This window comes from Clytia hemisphaerica, unplaced genomic scaffold (assembly GCF_902728285.1).
Source record: "Clytia hemisphaerica strain Z4C2 unplaced genomic scaffold, Clytia hemisphaerica genome assembly, whole genome shotgun sequence".
In the NCBI taxonomy this organism is placed as follows: domain Eukaryota; kingdom Metazoa; phylum Cnidaria; class Hydrozoa; order Leptothecata; family Clytiidae; genus Clytia; species Clytia hemisphaerica.
In genome coordinates this window covers 192,752-214,789 of record NW_027103340.1, presented here as the reverse complement: position 1 = coordinate 214,789, position 22,038 = coordinate 192,752, and the positions used below count along the sequence as shown (strand labels likewise).

The following is a 22,038-nucleotide window of genomic DNA, read 5'->3' as shown; positions in this document are numbered from 1 at the left end:
ATTCAGTCTTAAGATTCTCCATAATAAATTTTCATTGAAAGGTTTGAGTAACCTATACAGGTGTTGGTACTTTTAAACTTACCCTGAACGGAAAGATTTACTTATTGTCTAGAATTTTTAAAGGGTTTTTGCTAAATTTTTTATAATTTAACCCGTTTCTCTTTATCAGTTCAAAAACAAAATAATTCAAAAGAAATGTTAGAAAGAGACACAGAAGTCAGCATTTGCGTCAAATACCTTCTGTTCTTCTTCAATGTTTTCTTCTGGGTAAGAATTTTCATTTTACTCAATCTTTGTTGATGGTTTTTTTTACCAATAGTAAAAGCTCGCCGATAGTAAAAGTAGCACAGTGCGTAACCATTTAGGCCCATTTAATGATATCGAAACTCATATATTTTAAGATTGTTGTCTTATTACGAGACCTTAAAAATGTATCAAGAGTTGACTAAGTTCGTATTTCATACTCAGAGTTTCATGGCGTCTCTGAGCCAATCTTCAGTGAAATTGTAATTAGTTCCAAGTCTAGACTATAAAATATACACTATAGAATGCTGAATTATTTTGTTTTAGTTACTTGGTGGTTTCCTTTTGGGAGTTGGACTATGGGCTCGCGTTGTATACGCACAAGAAAATGAATCTCTTGGCTTATTCGGTGGTTGGCATTTAGATCCAGCTGTGCTTTTCATTATCGTGGGTGTGATCATGTTTTTATTGGGGTTCTGTGGATGTATTGGTGCTTTGCGTGAGAATATCTGCTTGCTCAAATTCGTAAGTTTTTCATTTGTTTCAAATGTGATTTCTCTACGCTATCACGAGGATTGAATTTAATTTACAAGTTTAAAAGTGTTGAAATCTGCCATCATAGTATCCTTAAAAATACGTTAACAAGATTAGACACTTCCAATAAAACTCGACAAATTTTTATGGTCATTCTTCTTAATCTTAATGCAGAGAAAGTGCAAAGGGAAAAAATGATATTTAATTTTTTTTTATTATGATGATATATAAATGACTCTTTAGAAAATTTACAAAATGTCAGTTCCTGTGGAAATCAATCCTATACAATATTTTGAGCTCCAAGGTTTGACTGATCTTTGCTAAAGACAGTAGAAATAGATTTGAAAGGTGATGTTTTCCTTGTTTACTTTTAGTTTACGATTTCATTATCGATCATTTTCTTCACTCAACTTGCTGGTGGAATCATTGGTTTTGTCTTCAGAGCTAAGGTAAAGTTTTCCGCATTTCTTTATGGTTGTAATAACTCTAATAAATTCAACAGTATGCTGTTCTAAAGTTTCTGTCCAGCTAGTTATTCTGTTACAGTTTTAATTTGATTTTTGCTTAGGTAATTACATACTTCAATGAGCTATTGACGTTTTTAAACTCTTTAAGATTGTACGCGGTAATTCAGAAACATTTTCAACATCAGGGAAAATTTATTACGAAATTGATTTTCGATGAATAATTGCAGGTGAAAGAACTGGTCAAGACGAAGTTACATGACACCATCGTCCACTATCGAGACAATGCAAACCTTCAAAATCTCATCGATTTTTCACAAGAAACTGTAAGTTCAAAAGGGTATCTTTTGTTTCAGAAAACAAACGAAAGCACAAAATAAAATGATGCGCTTTATTAAGAGCTTGTTGCTCGAAGATCGCGAGACAGAAATTCAACGTCAAATCGAATACACGTATTTCTTATGGTAGATAGCAGATTCATGTAAAAAAGTTACACAAAAAGACGTAAAGTAAAGCTCTGATTGGCTGATCATTCTTTTTCAAAATGTCCAGAGTATGAGGTAATCTTTGCATGTCTCAGTCAATTAATGCTTTACTCGACGTTTTTTCGTGACTTTTTTATATGAATCGGTTTCGTGTTTTTCAATAAGAGCATCGAGAATTCACTCATTATCTGATAAATTTTTCACGCTGTCTTTTTTTAGTTCAAATGCTGTGGTTTGGATAGCTACCAAGATTGGCAGCAAAATGCTTACTTCAATTGTACGCAGATTGGACCAGAAGCTTGTTCTGTACCTTACTCCTGTTGCAAAACTGTAAGTTGATACACAGACCCGATGTCTACGGATAATTTCAAAATTCATTGCTGTAGAGGATCTGTTGTCACATGGTTTCAGCCCCCCCCTTAAAATAAGGGGTGATTTAAAATTTAGAGAAAAACACAAAGGGCAAAAATGTTAAAAACTGAGAAATAAGGGGGGACTTGGTCTCAAGGGTCAAATGGAAGCCCTTGCTACTTGAGGGGGGAGTAATCTTGTTCCTTTCTGTTCCAACAGCTGATATTTCTTCGTCACTTTTTTCATTTTTACCTCATTCTAAAATAATTTTGTTCCTGCTGTGTCCCGATCTTGCAAAGCATCTAAGGCTCCAATCACATTTCAGCTATGGAATTTTCTATTTCGGTTCCTTGGGTGAATATCTGGGGGTTTCATTTTTTGAAAATTTTGATTTTTGGTGCCTGGGGACAAGGCTAAAACTTTGGAGTAGCCTGGAGACTTGAAAAAGACTTCCAATATTTGGGGCCTGGAACAAGTTTTTCACAACTGCTACAATTTGGGCCTCCAAAAAGTTTGAAAAATGCTGAAGTTGAGCCCGGTGCGTTGCGCACGTTGGACTATACATTACTGATCCTAAATTATGAAAAATTTATTTTTATTTGACGGACCAACCGACCCATATTCTTGAAAAAATTTGCCCATAGAACAATTAATTAAATTGAAAATTGAAATTGAAATTGAAAAAAATGTTTATCAAATTTGACAGAAATTTGTCACTTTTGACTTTGAGCCAAAAAACCTGAGCCTGAAAACTTTGTCTGAAATTTTTGTCAAAAATTCGAGTTTTTAAAGTTTTTTCCGGAGTTTTTTGCTGAAAATTTAGTGTCTGAATCGTCCGAATACATAATTTTCTTTGTATTTTTGTTCTTTAAGCAGCTAAAAATTAAAATTTCCCTATATTAAAATTATAATAAAAATTTTCAGAAATGTTTTATTAACCTGATGTAACAGCTATAACTTAAAGGGCACCTCAAAACCATCTTTAAGCTTTAAGGGGGGATAAATTGATAAGGGGTGATTTGTGTTTTAAGGGGGGACTCAAAATCATGGATGAAACCATGTGTCATAGTCTGGAGATCCATACTCTATTCAAACTCACACTACTTAAGTAAATCCCATCAAAAGCTACTCATTGAGAGTATGGTATTTTTGACCCAGTTTGAATTTGTTTACATTTGGTTTGAATTTCGTGCCAAAAAAGCCGTTGATAACGTTAGCCAATCAGGCTCGCGCACTTCCAATCAAAACAACAATAATATCACGTGATTTCAACAATTGTTTAACAGCCAATAAAATTCTGCGACCAGATTTGGCATCTTAAAAAATACCCGGCTACTCTGTTATTTCTATATTATTAGTACTAGTAATCGTATGGTTTGGAGTGCAATTAACGATTAATCACGAGTAACAAAGGAGAAAAAAGTAATTTGCACGAGTCCGAAGGACGAGTGCAAATTACGGTATTTTCTCCTTTGTTACGAGTGATTAATCGTTAATTGCACGACAAAACATACGATTCCGAGGTAATCGTCAGTAAATAATCATTAGTAAATCATATACCGGGTGCACCAAAAAAAAGTATACAGGTTTGTCAAGATATTGTGAGCTTCAGGATTTAAATTTTTTGTTCATTCTTTTTTTATCGTATAGAGGACGCTCTAACTTGAATCTTGAGCTATCATACATAAAGTTTGAAAAATTAGTTCGAAAATTATTTAAAAAAAACTGACTTTTTTTTAATGTCGAAATTTCAAAAAATCATCAAAAACAGCAAGCAAACTTTTCTCTTGACACTTACCTTCTTTGCACATAAAAATACCAAAAAATGCAACCGTTTTCATCAAAACTCGTTACGGAATTTAGAAATATGGTAAAAAAAGCTATTCCCATGTGGAATGATATTTTTGGAAAAGCTAAAAAAAAGTTTTGAAAATCTCAAAGAGAGGTTTCGATATTATGTGTGTGCTATGTGAGAAAACTTTTGAAAAGATAGATCACTATTCCTCGACTAGTTGCCCAAAGAATTTGGGTCTGCATCGAGTTTGCTCGTGTTGGAAATGTTTCATGACTTGCAAATAAGATGGAGAAACTGTTGGTAAAATTTAAATAAGAAAAAAACCACCAAAAAAACAATAAAATTATGTTTTTGTCATCTTGTCTTATTGATAGCTTGATTGCTGTTTTTAATGATTTTTTGAAATTTCGGCTTGGAAAAAAAGTCAGTTTTTTAAAAATAACTTTCGAACTACTTGTTCAAATTTAATGTATGATAGCTCAAAATTCAAGTTAGAACATCCTCTATACGATAAAAAAAGAATGAACAAAAAATTTTAATCCTGAAGCTCACAATATCTCGATAAACCTGTATACTTTTTTTTGGTGCACCCGGTATTTTTGTTAACATTCGAAAACCTCCTTTTTTTCTTTTGTTTTTTCTTTCTTTTCAATTAAAAGAAGCTATTGTAACGTAAAATTTCTTTGTTCTTTTTTATATTGAAGAAAAAAAATGTCTTTGTTTTTATTATATAGTAAAAAAAAGTCTCTGGAGAGAAAAGAATAAGGGGACAAAAGTGTCCCCCCGCCGAAGAGTGCAAAAAGTGGTAATAGTGCAATTAACGATTAATTGCACTCCTCTAAACCAATCAGATTCGAGTAATTTTGCACGGCTGACGATTATTCGTTTTAATTAAATGCTATACTTCGAAATCACACGAACAGAGTAGATGGGTACTCCCAGCTACTGTTTTCATTGTCTTTTCTGGTTTGAAATTCATCAAACTGAACCCTGTGATGGAGTGTGGGTGAGAGAGGGGAGACGACGAGAGAAGTTTTGCTATTTTTAAATCATACTTAATAGCAGAGAATTCCTTACGGGAATTTTTATATCAAACAGACAATGCTCACAGAGTGTACTACGAAACGATAAACGTGAGAGATACAGTCTGATACAACATCAACTCTTAAGGTCATTAAAAGTCTTAATGGATTTTCTAGTGCCCTCTAAGTATGTCTCTCCCTTGGTATATACAAAATCAAAGTTTAATAAAGTTTTAAAAATTAAAATCGTAGTTGTTTGACCTAGCAGATTTTATGATGAAAGGCTCTTTCTTTCGTTCAAAACCTTACATTTTATTTTCTTGGATCTAGAGCAGAAATTGATTGAAGTCGTATCAACTTAATTTTATTACCCTTGATCTATCTAGGACATGTTAAATACGCAATGTGGATATGGTGTCAACAAAGCTTCAATGCCGGTAAACAAATTTGTTTCATCTATTACAACTCTCGTTATTATTCTTCATCTCAAATGTTCCTGGGTAGTTTTCTTAATTATTTGGTTTCTCTCAACAATCGTCATTGTCCTTTGCTCGAACCCTGTTATTTTGGTACATTGTCGAAAGATCTGATATCATCTTATTATTTTGCCCGTGTTTACAATTTTACCACATCAAACAGGCTTCAATGAGGTTCAAGCGGATATATACGGACGGATGTGTGGATGGGATCACCGGATGGTTTTATGAACATATACAAGTTGTTGGAGGTTTAGCTGTCGGAGTAGCCGTCATGCAGGTCAGTGCTATTTGTTATTTCTTCTCTTCTATGAATAGACCTTTTTTACTGCATCTCCTTCATAGATCAATAATGTAATTAAATTTGTTTTATTGATTTTTGGACCTACTTCGGAGGTCTTTTGATTTAATCTTCGTTCGTTCGTTTGTCCGCGCTCGTTCTTCTGTTTGTCCGTTCGTTTGTTCGTCCGTCGTTCTGATACTAGTTTTTCTGGAGCTTGGTTCATTAGGTTTTTTTTATGCACATAGATGCGAATTAGCAATACCCCAAAATATGACATAGTCCGATTTTTGAGTAATTTTTTTTTCAGCCGAAAATGCTGGAAATATGCCCGAATTCGCGACTTTTTCCATATATATTACTTTGTTTTTTTTGGACCTACCCCGGTGGGGTAGAGGTCCTATAAATTAACCTGTGTTCGTTCGTCCGTTCGTTCGTCTGTTACAAACTTTTCTCAGGATTTAATCATAGAAATCCTTTGATTTTTGGTACAAAGGTGCAAAATAGTGGTGGGAAAAATGTGACGGAGTCCGGTTTTCAAAAAAAATTGGGGGGCAAATTTGGGCCAAAAAACGGATAAAAAACGGGTTTTTTGGACTTTGAAAAATTGAATCATTAATTTTTTCAAAATGATTTTTTGTATGAAAGTAGGGTACCATCAAAGGTAAAAGATGGCTCAAGAAGATTTTTGCAAAAAATTTTGTTGGCTCAAATAAAACGCATGTTTATCTATAAGAATCACTATTAATAAGCATACATCAATGTTCTTAGTCAAATTACTCAATTTTTTTTATGAACTGGACAAATTCGACATTTCTTTATAAGCACATTATCAATTACTTAGGTATTAGCTTTTCTCGAGATTGGCTCTTTCAATCTTTATGATTTTTCGCACAAAGATGCATATCATAAACCCTCGAATGTGACAGAGCCCAATTTTCAAAAAAAAAGATTTTGGGCAAATTTGGGCCAAAAAACGGCTAAAAAACGGATTTTTTGGATCATTAATTTTTTCTGATTTTTTGTTTGAAAGTAGGGTACCATCATAGGTAAAAGATGGCTCAAGAAGATTTTCGCAAAAAACGCATGTTTATCTATAAGAATCGCTATTAATAAGCATACATCAATGTTCTTAGTCAAATTACTCAATAGTTTTTATGAGATAGATGTTTTTTTTTGCTCACGAAGTCTTGAATATATGATGCATAACTATAAACCCCCGAATGTGACGGAGCTCGATTTTTGGGAAAAAATTTGTTGGGTAAATTTCAGCTAAAAAAACGGCTAAAAAAAGGATTTTTTGGACTTATTGGAATTATTGGATCATTGCTTTTTCCTGATTTTTTGCATGAAAGTAGTTAAAAGATGGCTTAAGCTGATTTTTGTAGAAAAAAGAATTTTTCAGCTCAAAAAACGCATCTTTATCTATAAGAATCACTATCAATAAGCATACATCTATGTTCTTAGCCAAATTACTGAATTTTTTGATGAGATTGATATTTTTTTTTTTGCTCACGAAGTCTTGAATATAAAAAAATATTTCAAGAGCATCAATAAAACTGATTTTTACACCCGGAACTTTCTGAAAATTGCCGGAACAGCTGATTTTTTGCAGAAAGCGGTGGCTTTTTTATACTATAGTTAAATAAGCCCGAGTTTATAGGGATGAAATAGAATAAACTTTGCAATAGTCTAGGTGCAGAAATTGTAGTCTCTTAGGCTAACTGTTTATTTTTACAGATCATTGTCATTGCGTTTGCTTCTTCAATGATCGCTGATGTTCGTCGACAGAAAGCTAAATGGGAGACGCCAAGGAATCAATTCAATGAACCATTATATCCTCTCAATATGTAAAGGTATTCATTACTGAAAACGATGAAGAGTAAAGGTATTTTGAATTTCTTTTTCGGTTGAAAAAAAGTTTTTCCTTTATGTTCACTTTACATGGTTACCAAAGATTTTTGCGTATAATGCTGCAATAAAAAGAAATCGCAGGGGATGCGTGTTGTTAGTTTTTTTTGGTTGAGGGTCCAAATATAACAAAAATTTGGAGTGCCAAGGAGATAAACATCAAACAGATCACCGTTCTGTAAATTCTCTCAAACATGAAGTTTAAATTATTTTTCAAATCAAGAACTCGATGATAAATGAGAAAAGCTGGCGTATTCTTACAGTTATTGAACATTTTTAAAATGACTTTCATTTGGTTAAATTCGCTGGATTTTGTTGTATATTCAAACAAATCAGTTTACTGGTTATCATTTTTTGGTTTCGCACAAACTGCACTAACTAAAGAAATTAACCATCGAAGTGGAATGAGTGAACTTGACATTGTAGTTGTGTTAATTCTTCCTGTTAATAGGTCATTCCCACGCCCATGTTTCGAGTCTAACTTATTTAGATTAGCCTGGGACTGGTCACCATTAGTGAGTTTAGCCAGGGGGGGGGTCAACATTTATAATACCAACCCATAGCCCAAAAACCTGACTTTTGACCTTTTGAGCTAAGTTAACACCACCACCCCAAAATTGGTATCGATACCAACTTGAAAATCTAATTTTCAGAAAAGAGGGGACCCCCCCTTCTTTGTTATCGATACCAACTTGAAAATAATAGTTTCAGAAAAGGGGACCCCCCCTTAATTTGGTTCAACCAACATGATTTTGAATTTGACAAATATCATGGACCACCCCCTATCTAGTACCAATACCAATCTGACAAATTAGTTTAAGTGTTTAAAGGGAACCCCCCCTCCACAAACGGGTACTAGAGAGCTTCAAAAAACTCATTTTTGAAATACTCTTTCTTCAACACACCAAAAAAGTCATAGCTAAAATAGAAAAATGAAACTGACATATATAAAAACAACCCAATGAAGAGCAACATCATCTGAATCATATTTCTGGAATATAATATTGCAAACTAGGAGAAGTTTTATTAGTACATAATTTAGACAGAATATGATCACTCATTACAATCTTCACAGAAAAAATGTTTTTGCTTCAGGCTTGATCAAAAATAAAACTTGAAAATATCGAAAAGTCCAAAATAACAAACAACAAGGTCATTATATTATTACCATTACAGTCATTAGACTCAAAGCTAAAACAAATCCAATTGAAACCTATTTAGACTGATATGTACCCCGGGGTATTTCTAGCTATAAGGGCAAATTAGGAAGTTTTGCTGTCATTTATAGGTACCAACTTCTGAATCATATTATTAAAAAAAGGTACCCACCCCTATTTTGGTATCATACCAACTGAGATACTCTTTTTTTAAAAAAGGGGGACCACCCCCATCAATACCACTTGACTTTTTCAGACTGTAAAGGAAAAACAAACCACCACCCGGCTAGGGTCTGGTATTGGATGTGACCCCCCCCCTGGTTTAGCAAACTGGTTAAAAAGCTTTCCTTGGTGATAAAAAAAAATTTTATTCTTTTAATTTGAGATGTAGAGCTGTAAGTAAAGCATTATTTCCACCTACAGTGATCCTCTCCCAAGACACTTAATTCATTAATAGTTACATCGTAGTATATAATGGATTCATTTCTTATGTTTTCTTTTTTTGTAAATTCACTTGTAAATAAAGAACTTCATTTTTTATCATTTTTCAACCCCTTTTTTTTGTTGCGTTATTTATGAAGTAACTCTTCCTTGTACATAGATGACATAGATGTATTTATGTTCCCAAGAAAATTTATAGACTAAGCGGCTCTTGTCCAATATATCATATTCCTTTACACTTTAGGCTAACTGTCTAAAGTTTTCCCGTGAAAATGTGTCTAGTTTCAAAGTCGGCAATGTTGTTTTCTGTTTTACCAAGTAACTTGGTTTTACGCTAGATTTTCGAACGCTCGATTTTCAAATAATTCGTATACCACTGAGTTGACAACCAGATTTAAATACAAGATGGCGGACCATAGACACATTGCTGTTATTTCGGGAAGCCTGATTTAGTCAAGTAGTATGTAGAAGACAAGATCTCTCTTGACCATGGAGGCCACTTCTAACACAATAGTTTAAAATCTCTTTTTTAAACTTCTTAACCTTTCCAGCGCGCAACTTTTTAAATTTTCACGCTGTCAGCGCGCAACATTTTTTCAGAAAATAGACATGTTCAGTTATTTTATCATAACTCAAGAACTAGGAATCTTTAGAAAAAAAGTAAGGTATCCCTGAAAAGCTAATTAAATTCTACAACTTTTAGACCAGGTACCAATCCAAATAGAATATTCCAACAAAAATGGTAGCATCACGTAAACCACAGTTTTTTTCACGTTTTGCGGTAATGTCACTTTTTCTGCATTTTTCACTTCTAGAGCAAAAAAAAGTGGGGGGAAGTTAATTAAAAATCTGTCTTGGCTTTATCAATCTATACATCATTTGACGTAATATACCAAAAATCAGCATCCAGAGAAAATCTGTATGTGTCACACCAGCCGCCCAATATCGGTCACTTTGCCAAAAATCACGATTTTCGGCTAAAAAAATCCAATACATACAATTTTGAAGTATTTTGATGATAATCTGTTTCTAGAAGCAGCTACAACATCAAAAATGGTGTAAAAGTATTTCCCAACTATCTAAGCAACACTTTCAGTCAGTATTCTTAGCTCCTGAAGCTTTTGAAGGGTATCGGCTACCGTGAAACTAGATGGCATAGTCGGTGACAGTTGCAAAGTTTCCAAAAACCGTAAGCCTTTCGAGGCAAACTCATTGCTATCAAATCTGGTCTCTTTTGACCATAAGGGATGCTAAATGTCATCAATAATTCCATGTGGCTGTTATTGGTTCCTGCTATCATTTTGATCCATATAAGCTGTAATCAGGACATCGTTATGAGCCAAGAATTTCGGGGATCGATCGACCGTCGCTGGTGCTTGGAGAGGAGTGAAAGAAGTAGTGCAATTCAACATAAATCCAGGCTTTTCAAATTCTTTGGTGCTCCTTTGAAATATATGAGGTGCAGAAAACACTTTTGCATTGGATTTGTCAACTTTCCATGCTCCAACCTGAAGAAAAAGTAAAAAGTACTGTAAGTTTGGGTCAACCCGCCTATGGTTTGTCGAGAAAAGTGGTCAAAATGACAAATAAATAGAATTTTTATGCTAAAAACAAAACAAAAAATATAGGATATACTTACTGGATGTTTTGCAATTATAAAAACAATGTTTCCATGAAGAAAAGTGGCCTAAACCAGTCAAAAAATCCAAGAGCTTTAGCAGTAAGTTTGAAAAACCCATTTCTTGGTCGCCATCTTGATTCAGTGTTTTTCTCTACTTTTTCTACGAAATCTGCTGCCTCACCACGTGATCAAAACATTACATCACCATATATCAAAAGAAAGCTTAGAACCTCTACTTTCCGTTTTTCTTTACTTCTACGGCTAGCAAAGAAGCCAATGGGAGAAATATAGCTTAGAAGATCACAATGTCAAAAAGACGTGTATACACGTCTGCCGGAACGTATGCTCGACGTGTATACACGTCTGCCGGGCTGAAAAGGTTAAAACAAAGTTTTACTTCAATTAAGGGAAGATGGCATATATTATTTACAGAAAATTTACAGTTCAAATACATATTACACACGGCTAAAACTAGAATAGAAAATCCTAAGATAAACTAACGTTAGAATGGTTTCAAGAAAAGCATGAAATCAGAGGACTTCAGGTCCAGCATCATGAAATCTTGCTTGAAGTCAATCAACCGTTGATAAGTCACTGAAATCGTCAAATCTAATGTGATATAAATATCGATAGCAATCGTTTTTATTTCTCGACTGTCTCGTAAATATCGAAGAAATTCTTCAGCGCTTGATAAGTCTCTGAATGTTGAAACATGAACGAAGTCAGGTGAACTCTCATTTAAGCAGTCTATCGGATCGCTACAGTTTTTTTTTGAGTTAATGAGTTTTTGTTTGTTTGCATTGATAGCTTGATCTTTATTGATACGTCGTCGATGTTTCATGAGGGGAGAATACTGAAGAAAAACCGAGTTTTGTTTCGTATTCAAAAACTCTTGTGAAGAGCTGCCAAATTTTGTTGATTTTTCACAGCTCTCGTCATCACTACTACCACTCGTTTTGCCGGAATCGAAGAATCGGTTCTTCAAAGACAGTTCACGTCTTGGACTGTTGCCCTGAAAACAAAAAATGGAGATATTTATAGACTTCAACTTGAATTAAAGGGTTACATGTCATTACCTTCTCTCCCTCTCTCTCTCTCTTACGTGCGTCAGAAATGCGCATCATCATTTTTATTACGTCTAACGTCCCGAGGCAGATAATATCTATTTACAGTCTACAACGCCAAAATATGTCACCTTATGATGATTTATGGTTTGGCAATCATTTATTTCCAAGAGGATGCTACATGTGAGAATTGAAAGCACTTTACGTTACAAAATGAATTTAAAAATATCATTTTCTTTCAGATATTTTTACCATTTTTTTGGTGTAAAATTGACTCAACTGCTTCATGTATTGACTTGTATCGCAATTATGTATCGCACTCAATTCATGTTTGAAAACTTGAGTATACTACAGTGGTATTGGTAGAGGAAAGGAGAGGAGTGTCAGAGGGGAGATTTGGTTTCGCCAAAATTTTGTTGATGTCATTTTTCTATTTTAACATTGACCTCTTAAATGACACAAATCCATGGTTACTAAACTTAGATACCTTTTAGAAAACTGTTTTCATATTTAACCATAACTACTAAGCTTCTTTATTTGTTATGACACTTTGTTACAGATTAATGCAATTAAAAAGGTATTTTTATTCAAATATGAACCATGACCTACTTCGATGTTTATTCAAAACAAAATTTTACAAACAATCATGGTTTTGTTATTTTAAACGTCTTCTGAGGTATGCATCTAATGCATTTCCCAATAAAAAGTTTTTAAGAGATAAAGACATGTGATGGTGTATCAAACAACCATTTAAAATTTATGAATTCCTTCTGGCCACGAGATTTCAGTCTCTATCTCTTTCTTCATTTCTTGACCTCTTTAGTCAGACCGAACAAAAGTTGAACAGAACTTACCGAATTTCTCCTGGGTTCGGTCCTCGATGAAAGCAAACTTTTCAATCTTCCAAGAACATCTTCAAAATCCAAAATCTCAATCGGGAAGTATTCATCTTTCTCACATTTGCATCGCAGCACCAAATTGTCAGCAAACACAAATCTGTGATCCAGAGACATTTTTGTTGTTGTAGTTGTATTATTATCTGACTCTTTACGTGCCAGAGCAGTGTTAAGACCTACCAAAGATCGGTGCATGTAGCTTGAATGTTCTCCCAGTAATGATATCCAATGAACTATTTCTTGATGGTTCTGTATCTGATCAAAACAAAAGATGTGTCGGTGCATGTAGCTTGAATGTTCTCTCAGTAATGATATCCAATGGACTATTTCTTGATGGTTACTGTATCAGATTAAAAGAAAAACATGTGGGTTTGCATTTACAAAGTTTCCACAAATCGTCTTAAAATATCCTTTCGTAAACTTCTATATCATGTCCTCTCTGTTTTCTCTATCAATAGATATGTCAACATCTGACTAATTCAACCAGAAATTACTTGTTTTTTAATTCTCATATGTCGTTAGTATGGTGTTTGAAGAATTCGCTCAAAATTCTATTTTCTACACTTTTTTGATCGTCCTGTCCACATCAATAATAACTCAACTGTTAACTAAAATCAGGCGACCTTCTCTATCATGTTTTCATAACTAAATTGCTTTGAGACATAGATACGTCACGAATATGTCCTTTGTTCTCATGAAGACTTGCCATAGCAACTTTGAGGTACATTTCGTAACATCGCTATGGTGTGCTCCGATATAGTTTGGAGATTTCATGTTTTCTTTTATGCAAGGTGTTAAACCTCAATATATCAAATCGTCAAATTTGCGTAAATTTCCCGCATTTTTTGTAATTATTTCTTTACCCTTTCACGACTTGACCTAGCTAGATTTTTCTTGATGCTTTTAAGTACATTCTTGAATCTTTCAAAAAAGTCGTGCCTTTGAGCAAGGCATGCGTTTAGATGACATACAAAACAGTGCCGTAGCAATAATTTTTTCAAAATTGGTTATTTTGCAAAATGCAAAGTTTTTCTTGTTTTTTCTTGAAAACGTTTTGTTTTGAGTGCATTTCAAGCAATCTAGAGCTTAAATTTTCAAAATTTCCCCCTCGGGACAAACCATGGTTGGCCCTCCTCCAGGTGTCACTAAACTTCAACCCCCCCCCAATAAGAAAATGCTTCCTGCGGCACTGTAAAAATTAATAGTAGACTAGAACTAACTTTCTTAAACTGTACTTTTGAGCACTGTTAATTAAACAACAACATCCCCTGTCTCCACACTTCAATCCTAAATCGTCTGACACTCTTCGTGATTTATTAACAAAGTAATATGACATCTAGACACTAGGTCATTCAGTAAACGACCTCTCGTAAAGCCTTCTATACCACTTCAATAGAGAATACTGAACGTGCACCCAGTACCACCTAGTGATTTTTAATACTAATGACAGTGACGTCATATTTCTCTTTCCTCTGCCGTAATTATATTTTAATTATATTTTAATTCCCTTCTATTTTTTATATTAATGATCCTTAATTAACTTTTACTTTTGTATTTTTACGAACAATAGAGTCTATGGATAAATTATGTCACGTAATACATGAACAAAGGGAGAACAACTTAAACGGGGTCACTTGTCGTTTAACAACAAACCCACATCATATCACAACCCATTTTAACTTGACATAGAAACCCTTTAGATCACAAAAAAGTATTTTAACTCGGTTATCCTTAGATCTGTTTACTGATAGGTGCTTGTTGAAATTGAAGTTCTATTGCAATAATAATAGTAATGAAGGCAATTAAAGCAATTAATGAGTTTCATTTAATTTGATATTGATAACAGTATTAAAGTTACGATAGTCTTAGGAAACATCTTATTTCCACTTAATAAAGATATTGTATTCATTGACTTTAAATGTCTGTTCGTTCATTCTTCTCGTCTGCGTCATACGGAAATGATAATGCAAATTGTCAGCCAAAGATATCTCTCTCAATATCTGATAACGATGAATACATTAGACAATTTACCAACCAAGGATATACGTCGATCACCACAATACTATGTCTCTCTTAAGATTCTTCTCTTCGCTTTAGATACAGACATTCAGGACTTTCCTCTCGTTCTTCTCTGGTAATCTATTCGGTACTAATTGCAACTCACCAGGTTAGATGCTAGATACATAGCTGGAAATCCATTATCTATCCTACCCTACCCTAAGCTTACCGTTATATTTGTAATCCTTCCACCAGACGTTATCATTAAAATATATGTATGTTTAAAGAAACAGATTATAAATCACACTCGGCGGTAATATTTTCTTTACTTTAACTCAATAGGAATCGGTGGTTGTATATTAAAACGTGCTGCGTAGTAGGAAATACTGAGTGATCCTGACGATTTCCCATGAAGATCTATGAACACATGATTTTTATCTTTGGGAAATGAGGTGCAATTTGTTTAAATGAAACTTTGAAGTGTTTAAGAAATAGCTAGTTTTGATAAATCAATCCTGCCTAATTTTTTAAAGTTTGTTAGCAGTTTGACCGTCGATGCTAATTAGAGAGGAAAAAGTAGGGGTTCGGCCATTTCATGCAAAAAACTTTGTCCGCTAATTGAAGGGTCCGCCAATTGATTGTCCACCTTTTGCAAACTTTTTTATGAGGATTTGACTAGGAAATGGCCGGGGAAAATAGAATTGTCCGCTAATCAGAGGTGTCTGCCTTTTAAAGTGTCCGTTAATTGAAGGTTTTTCTGTAATTTCCCAGGAGTCCTTGATTGGGAATTAGATCTTCTGTTGATAAATATACCCATTCCCTAGATATACTTTTACGAGTTGATAAGCTCAAGATAAAACTTATTGTCGATGATAACTTAAGGAGTATAGTTAGATAACAGATGTTTCAAACACTGTTAGTCTCAATCTTGATTTCCAGTTTGACTTGTTAGTCGGCCTTAAGGCTCCATAAGGGCTTCCTATGATTCGCTTTGATTGGTAGACCATCTATTCATGTTTTCGTGTATAACCTCTGCACGTCATTTGCTCTATTTTCTTATATAACAAAATTAAAAGTTCATTTTTCTATTTGTTATTTTAAGACCTGTCATCGCCTTTTTGTTAGATGTGACGTGTCTTCTGATTTAACCATTGGGTTCTCCATTCTTATTCGCTATTACTTCCAAATTTGGGGAGGTTACATTTTTCGATTTTCCGCTATGCTTGAAATCAAAAATAACACTAACAGGAAAGTGCAATTTTGAAGAATTACCGTTACATTTATGTAACGTTAGATGTTATTTTCTACCTCCTAATCTCAGTTTTGATTGGTTCCATTGTTGTGTCAAACCTCCAGAAATTGTTGCTGTGCATGCTTTCAAACTTGACTGTTAGTGTTGTTTTTGAGAACACGTCACATTTAACAAAAAGGCGCTGAGGTTGGGAAAATTCTCAAAACCAGGAAGTTTTGGATCACTGGAATTTGCCAGAACGACGCGTAACGGATTATACGCTGTGAGGTCTGAACCCCAGCCCTTTCGGAGATAACCTTGTCGAACCGAAAAATTGTCAGGCTTACTCGCAAGGGCAGTTGAACCAAATGGAAAATTGATCCACTGCTTTAGAACTTCAGTATGGGCAACCACCTGAAAAAAAAATCGAGGCAAGGCGAAAATATGTAGTGTTTCCAGAATGCGGGTGAAGTAAAAAAGCTCTTATGCGGCCGGCCGGAAAATTTTTTTTGTTGCTATTTTTGATAACTTAAGATCATTGAAATAGAACTTTAAAGATAACTTTTATGTACAAACAGTACATATTTTTTTTATAAGCAAGTGTATGCCCCTTGGTCAGGCTCGTGTATGCTTAAGTTCTCAAAGCATCCAGGCATAGTTTATGCTTATTATATACTTAAGAATTATGCTTATGATTCACCCCGAGCCAAGTTTTTTAATGAAATTTCAGAAATTTTGTAAAAAATTTGTTCAGATTTTGGGAGCAGTGGAATGTAGCTAGCCGTGAAATGTCTTATTTTTTACTTGTGACCTCTACCAAACCAGATAAAAATGAAACAAAAACAGATAAAAATGACCACTTGAAAAATATTTTAGGCTGACATATATGCTCATGTTATCCTTAGGAATTCTGCAAATCTGAGCCTTCATTAGACTGGAGTCGTTTATAATGCGTGTAATACTAATAATACCAATACTAATAATAATACTACGGGATTTAGTTTGTATAAACGACTGGAAGAATCCGGTGTTCCAGCCTTATAGATACAGGGGCTAGCTACGCAGAAACTTGCGTAGCGAGAAAACAATTTATCAAGCAACAACAAACTCTCAAAACAAATCAACTCAAATGAAAAACTTTCAATACACAAATCCACACATATTTTTTTTCTTAAGAATTATTTTGAGCAGGAAAAAATTATAATTGCAATATTGACACTTTTCTTTTGTTTGGAGTTAGTGCACAAAAGTTTCTAGACGACTAAAATTGTTCCATTCATTACTTCTTGCTTTATTTCTACTATGTATAAATTAGTCGTCTAGCTCGCTAGACTAAGCCTTCATATGCTTATAAGCGTTATGCTTATAAAAAAATATTAAGTAAGCCCTGAATACTAATGTATACTTTGTATCTACTAACGAACAAAACTTGATTTACAAGTGGGCATATCTAACCAAACGACGTTTGATAGCTTGAAACACTACATTTTTTTATTTTCGCCCAACTTCTTCAATTTTTCTGTAAACTTCATAGTCGTGTCGTCATGTTGTATAACCTGTCTCATTGTTTTCAAATCAAATTAGGGTCTGAGTAAGGCCTTATACATTTTGACTTTTTACTTAAAATTCACAACAGGAAGACTGGTGAGATTCAAGGAATTTTGCTTATCCGGTTCATTTCCTTTCCCAAATATTCCGCTGTTCGTTACGAACGCTCTTCTCAAAATCTGAATTTGGTTTATAGATATCCTAAATATCATCTTTGTTTGCCAAACTGCGTTTATAGGTCCAATCGAGACTTAATAGATCTTGACCGGGCTTAGTTAGGTCGATATCTCAAAATTTACCCAATCAAATACTGGCGTCTCAAGTAATGCAGAACATGATTTTCAGTTCTCAAAAACGCTATTTCCCAGCACCAGGTAGTTGAAACTTACTCAACTCAGTTCATGTCATATCGAGTGCTGTCAATCATTCCACTCGAGTATGCAGTAATTCCGGGGGTTAATTTGTCTACAAGTTCATCTTACTTTTTGAAGCAAAATATCAACTATTATATACGAAAACCTGCTCGAAGGCCTTGTGAAAATTTACAAAATCAGCTCGGAACCTGGAAATCATACCTATCATACTTTGCCATACAGACAGCGCAAAAAAAAAGAGCACAAGAAAAACATAGAGTGCAAAGTATTTGACGTCATTGCGGTTACCCTCACTTCAAGGAGCTTCTTTTGTCCTTTCTCGAAGTCCTCTCATCCTTACGCAATCTGTCTTTTTGTGGGAGAAAAGATTGTTATTTTTTGTTGATTGCCAAATGTCATTTAGATGTACTGTGATCTGTAAATATACACAGATCCTCCCCTTTCAACTGCCACTTGTGGGCTACCATCCCTTCATCTCTTTTTCCGGTTATATCTTTTCGGACACCTGCTTCAATGTATGGGGTTATTTTCTCAACCTTACTCGTGTGTTGCAGTTGCAGATCTGGTAAGATCACAGATATCTGTAAAGCCCAAAGGGCTAGATAGGCAATTTTAAGTTTTCTCCAGCAAAAAAAAGTGAAGCAAAAATTTGACTTTTTAAATTTCGTGCCGATGGATAATTGTTTTCCGAGCGCGAGATCAAAAAAAGAAGGCGACAAACGCTATTTCGCATCTCTCAAACCAGGCCGATAAAGGCCACGGATCTAGAACTTCGGGCTTTACAAATCTGTGAGTAAGATTCATGTTCACACGTTGAAATTTTGAACCATCATCATCTTTACTGAATTCACAATCATTGCAAAAAATAATCTCATCTGCTCACTGCCAATTAAGTAAGTGCCGTAGGTGCAAATCTTTCGAGCAAACTTCTGCGTTATAGTAGTTGTTTTGAATAAATATGACCTTTTTGATCACGAAATCATCAACCGGACATTTTGAAATTATTGATAGTGGGTGTCCGGGAATATTCTTGTCTTTGATGACGTCGTAATGCTTTTTTTCATTCTTCTTCTTTCAAAATTATTTTACACAATGTTTGTTATGCTACAGAGACGCAAATATTCCACATGAAGTTTTTTGTAGTATTTTGGTCTTTTGAAAGTCACGTATAGATAACGTCAAGAAACCCACGCGAATTATTTTTACCGCGCAAACTGTGAGGTTTAAAAACCTCTTTTCTAATTCTTGACCACATGGGAAAATATTGAATGGTTGAGTACTTGGATTTGAATTTACACAAATATTTCGAAATTTCTCACAGTAGGTAAGAAATATGTTGCAAATTCACGTTCACGCCTCTGTATTCGAATTTATCGCCTCTTAAACTATTCCCTGTCTAGTGATTTTGTGTAATCGTCTACTTTTGTTGTTAATATGATGCACCTCGATGACTTTTTATTTTCTCCTAATTATGATTAATCCTTGAACCTCGACAACGGTCATCAAAATGTAAGTCAGAACGACTGAATCATTCCATTTCAAAATTCACGAAAAAGGAAGAAATGAGGTCAACAGTATTCATTTCTTCCCTCGTTGCATCATCTTCAGATAGGCGAATAATTGTAGTTATTTTTCTATTCACTTTATTTTAAACTGGTGGATTAAAGATACCTCTGACATGTCCAACTATTCTCATAAATAACGGCAAATTTCAACTTCAGTTGAGCTAGAATCTGGTAATGTCTGTATGAATGTCTGTATGTATGTCTCAAAACTTCGGGGCATAGACTGGAGACAAATTGTCCGATTCGGCTGAAATTTTGCACGCTTGTTCCTTGGGAGAATATCTGGGAGTGTTTTTTTTTTCATTTTTTGAAAATTTTGATTTTTGAGGCCTGGGACAAGTTTTTCGCCAAAACGAGACTAAAGCTTCGAAGCAGCCTGGAAACACCAAAAATGGTCAGATTTGGGTCAGAAGCGTCTACTTATCTTATATCAAAAACTTTCCGTTGATGTATACAATTGCACCTACCAGTAATTTAAAAGATACTGAAGTTGAGCCAGTGCGGTTAGCACGTTCGACAGTTTTTACCTTAAACCAATATTGTGTGGCTATGAATAACTTCTTCCCAATCAACGAATAACATATCCCATTGAAAAGCTTTGAAGTTTTACATTAGCAGGGTCGCGCTCTACCTCTGGAATCTTTCATGTAGTTATGAAATGAAAACCCAAAAAAGGCTCAGAAATTCTGTTTGTTGTTTCTTGCATTTAAATCTCTATATCTTAGCACTATCTTCGAAGATACTTGCTGTCTTTTGTATTTGGTTTAATTTGTTTGGTCAAAAGAATGATTTCAGCCAGATGAAAAAGGTCAAAAAATCAATTATCAATTATTCTTCTGCATAATCGATCTTGTCAAAATTCTCAAACGTTTCATTCTTTCTACAGTCAATAAGATCAAGAAATATTTGGTCACTCGCTCAGATAAAAATACTTTCCCTAATCGATTTCGATGCCCACCTATTGTGTGTTTGACAGTTTACAAGAGGGTACTCTTAGGTTCCAAATAAACGGGGGGGGGGTGTAAGATTTTAGAGATTTTAATAAACGGGGAACCTAATTGCCGGGGGGTTGAAAATTGTATTTCTGGAAACCCCAAAATAAGTTAAATATGGGCTAAAATCAGGCCTTCTCTTTGACAGCTGAAAATATTCCTAAAAATTGATAAACGGGGGGTCCTAATAAGGTCGGGGGGGGGAGGGGTTGGAAAATTTTCGAAAAATTAACATGCGGGGGGCCGTTTATTTGAAACTTAAGAATGTAGACTAGATCTGTTTGGAGATTTCTTCCCTACCGAACAACAATATTTTTCGTATAAAAGAAAAAAAACAGAAAAAGTCCATCCACCTACGCACATTTTTTGTTGAAATGATAATTTCTAATCGTTTCAGATACCTCATGTAGGTAAATGGTTTGTGCAACCAAATAAACAACCCATCAAATCTCGTCACCAAGGCTTTAAATGCCCAGTATGCAGATTTTCAAAATGTTATTCAACTTAGCTAGTTAAGGTTGCTTCTTTTCCGCGTAGGAGTGTATCATTTTTTCAGCAAATTAGTTTTTTAGATTGATTAATGAGTCATTTATTATCTTCACCACTAATGATTTTTTCCAGTATTAAGAAATACATTTACTGGGTAATGTCTAATTATCTGATGAGGTGAAAGTGCACTGGCCTTGCTCTCTAGTGGTTCACGCCGGATCAACGCACTTGACGTTACTGCGTTTTGTTAACCGGTTACTTTTTCAAAGCGGGCTACACGGCTTTTTGCGCAATGCAATTGGTTCTTTTTGCATGACGACGGGCCTACACTATCCATTCATTGTGACGTCAGTTTTTTTTTAAGGAAAAGGAACAATGCGTTGACATCATTTCTCTCATTTGTCATTTCTGACGTCAGAAATTACGACAAACGGCACTGTATCATCACTTATCAAGAGAAGTTATGGAAGACGGGTAGTCGAAGTTGAGCACGGCTCATTCACACCCCCTAGTTTATACTCCATATGGAGGTTTTGGGCACGAAACTTCAAAAGCCATTACAGTGCTTATAAACAAACTCTCTGAAAAAAGAGACATTGAAAGATCCATAATGGGACAATGGGTAAACGCGAAGTTGTCGTTCGAATTACTGAGATCGGCAATCCTCTGTTTACGGGGATCCCGAAACAATAAAAGAGCATTATTACAACAAAATGAAATTGACAACATTGAAATATTTAAGGAAAAAAATAGGAACACATATATCTAGAATTTGTCTAAAACGGGACTAGACTAGTCGTATATTTTTTATGAAAAATTAGATTTATTTTATAGCGTGCCGGGAAAGCCTCCGGAGTTATATGATTGTTATAGGAGTGTTTTTTATATGGTTTTATTTATATTCAAATTTATAGTTAGCTTTAACATGCTTTAAACTGTATCACTTACTTTAATCGTAGAAATTTTAGCGAGACTAATTTTAGCGTATATTAGCGAGTCAGGAAAATCTTGATTTTTTTGGATTTATTTTGGTGAATCACGATTTCAAAAAATTTCGCGTGGATAAATTTTTGCGAATACTCGTATTACATTATTGATTTA

General features: G+C 34.5%; 2 protein-coding genes across 2 annotated transcripts; one reads left to right on the top strand and one right to left on the bottom strand.

The window, feature by feature from the left end:
- The first annotated feature begins 169 nt into the window (after positions 1-169).
- LOC136818351 (tetraspanin-33-like) lies at positions 170-7,706 on the top strand. The gene is made up of 8 exons (XM_067074697.1): positions 170-267; positions 571-768; positions 1,152-1,226; positions 1,472-1,567; positions 1,946-2,056; positions 5,281-5,331; positions 5,534-5,650; positions 7,391-7,706. Exons 1-8 carry the CDS (start codon positions 196-198, stop codon positions 7,502-7,504), a joined length of 834 nt encoding a protein of 277 aa, XP_066930798.1. The 5' UTR covers positions 170-195; the 3' UTR covers positions 7,505-7,706.
- A 3,476-nt stretch (positions 7,707-11,182) lies between these two features.
- LOC136818335 (uncharacterized) lies at positions 11,183-13,359 on the bottom strand. Its single transcript, XM_067074696.1, has 2 exons — positions 12,699-13,359; positions 11,183-11,792 (listed from the first exon to the last, which is right to left on the bottom strand). The coding sequence occupies exons 1-2, from the start codon at positions 13,023-13,025 to the stop codon at positions 11,283-11,285; spliced, it is 837 nt and encodes a 278-aa protein (XP_066930797.1). The 5' UTR covers positions 13,026-13,359; the 3' UTR covers positions 11,183-11,282.
- Between the last annotated feature and the right edge of the window lie 8,679 nt (positions 13,360-22,038).

What these genes read in the sequence shown, in the direction of transcription:
- LOC136818335 (XM_067074696.1), bottom strand. Translation starts at nt 13,025, where the DNA reads ATGCACCGACACATCTTTTGTTTTGATCAGATACAGAACCATCAAGAA. An exon ending in CCGAACCCAGGAGAAATTCG is followed by an intron (nt 11,793 to 12,698) that starts GTAAGTTCTGTT and finishes TTTTGTTTTCAG; the next exon opens with GGCAACAGTCCAAGACGTGA.
- LOC136818351 (XM_067074697.1), top strand. Translation starts at nt 196, where the DNA reads ATGTTAGAAAGAGACACAGAAGTCAGCATTTGCGTCAAATACCTTCTG. An exon ending in ATATCTGCTTGCTCAAATTC is followed by an intron (nt 769 to 1,151) that starts GTAAGTTTTTCA and finishes GTTTACTTTTAG; the next exon opens with TTTACGATTTCATTATCGAT. An exon ending in TCAACAAAGCTTCAATGCCG is followed by an intron (nt 5,332 to 5,533) that starts GTAAACAAATTT and finishes CACATCAAACAG; the next exon opens with GCTTCAATGAGGTTCAAGCG.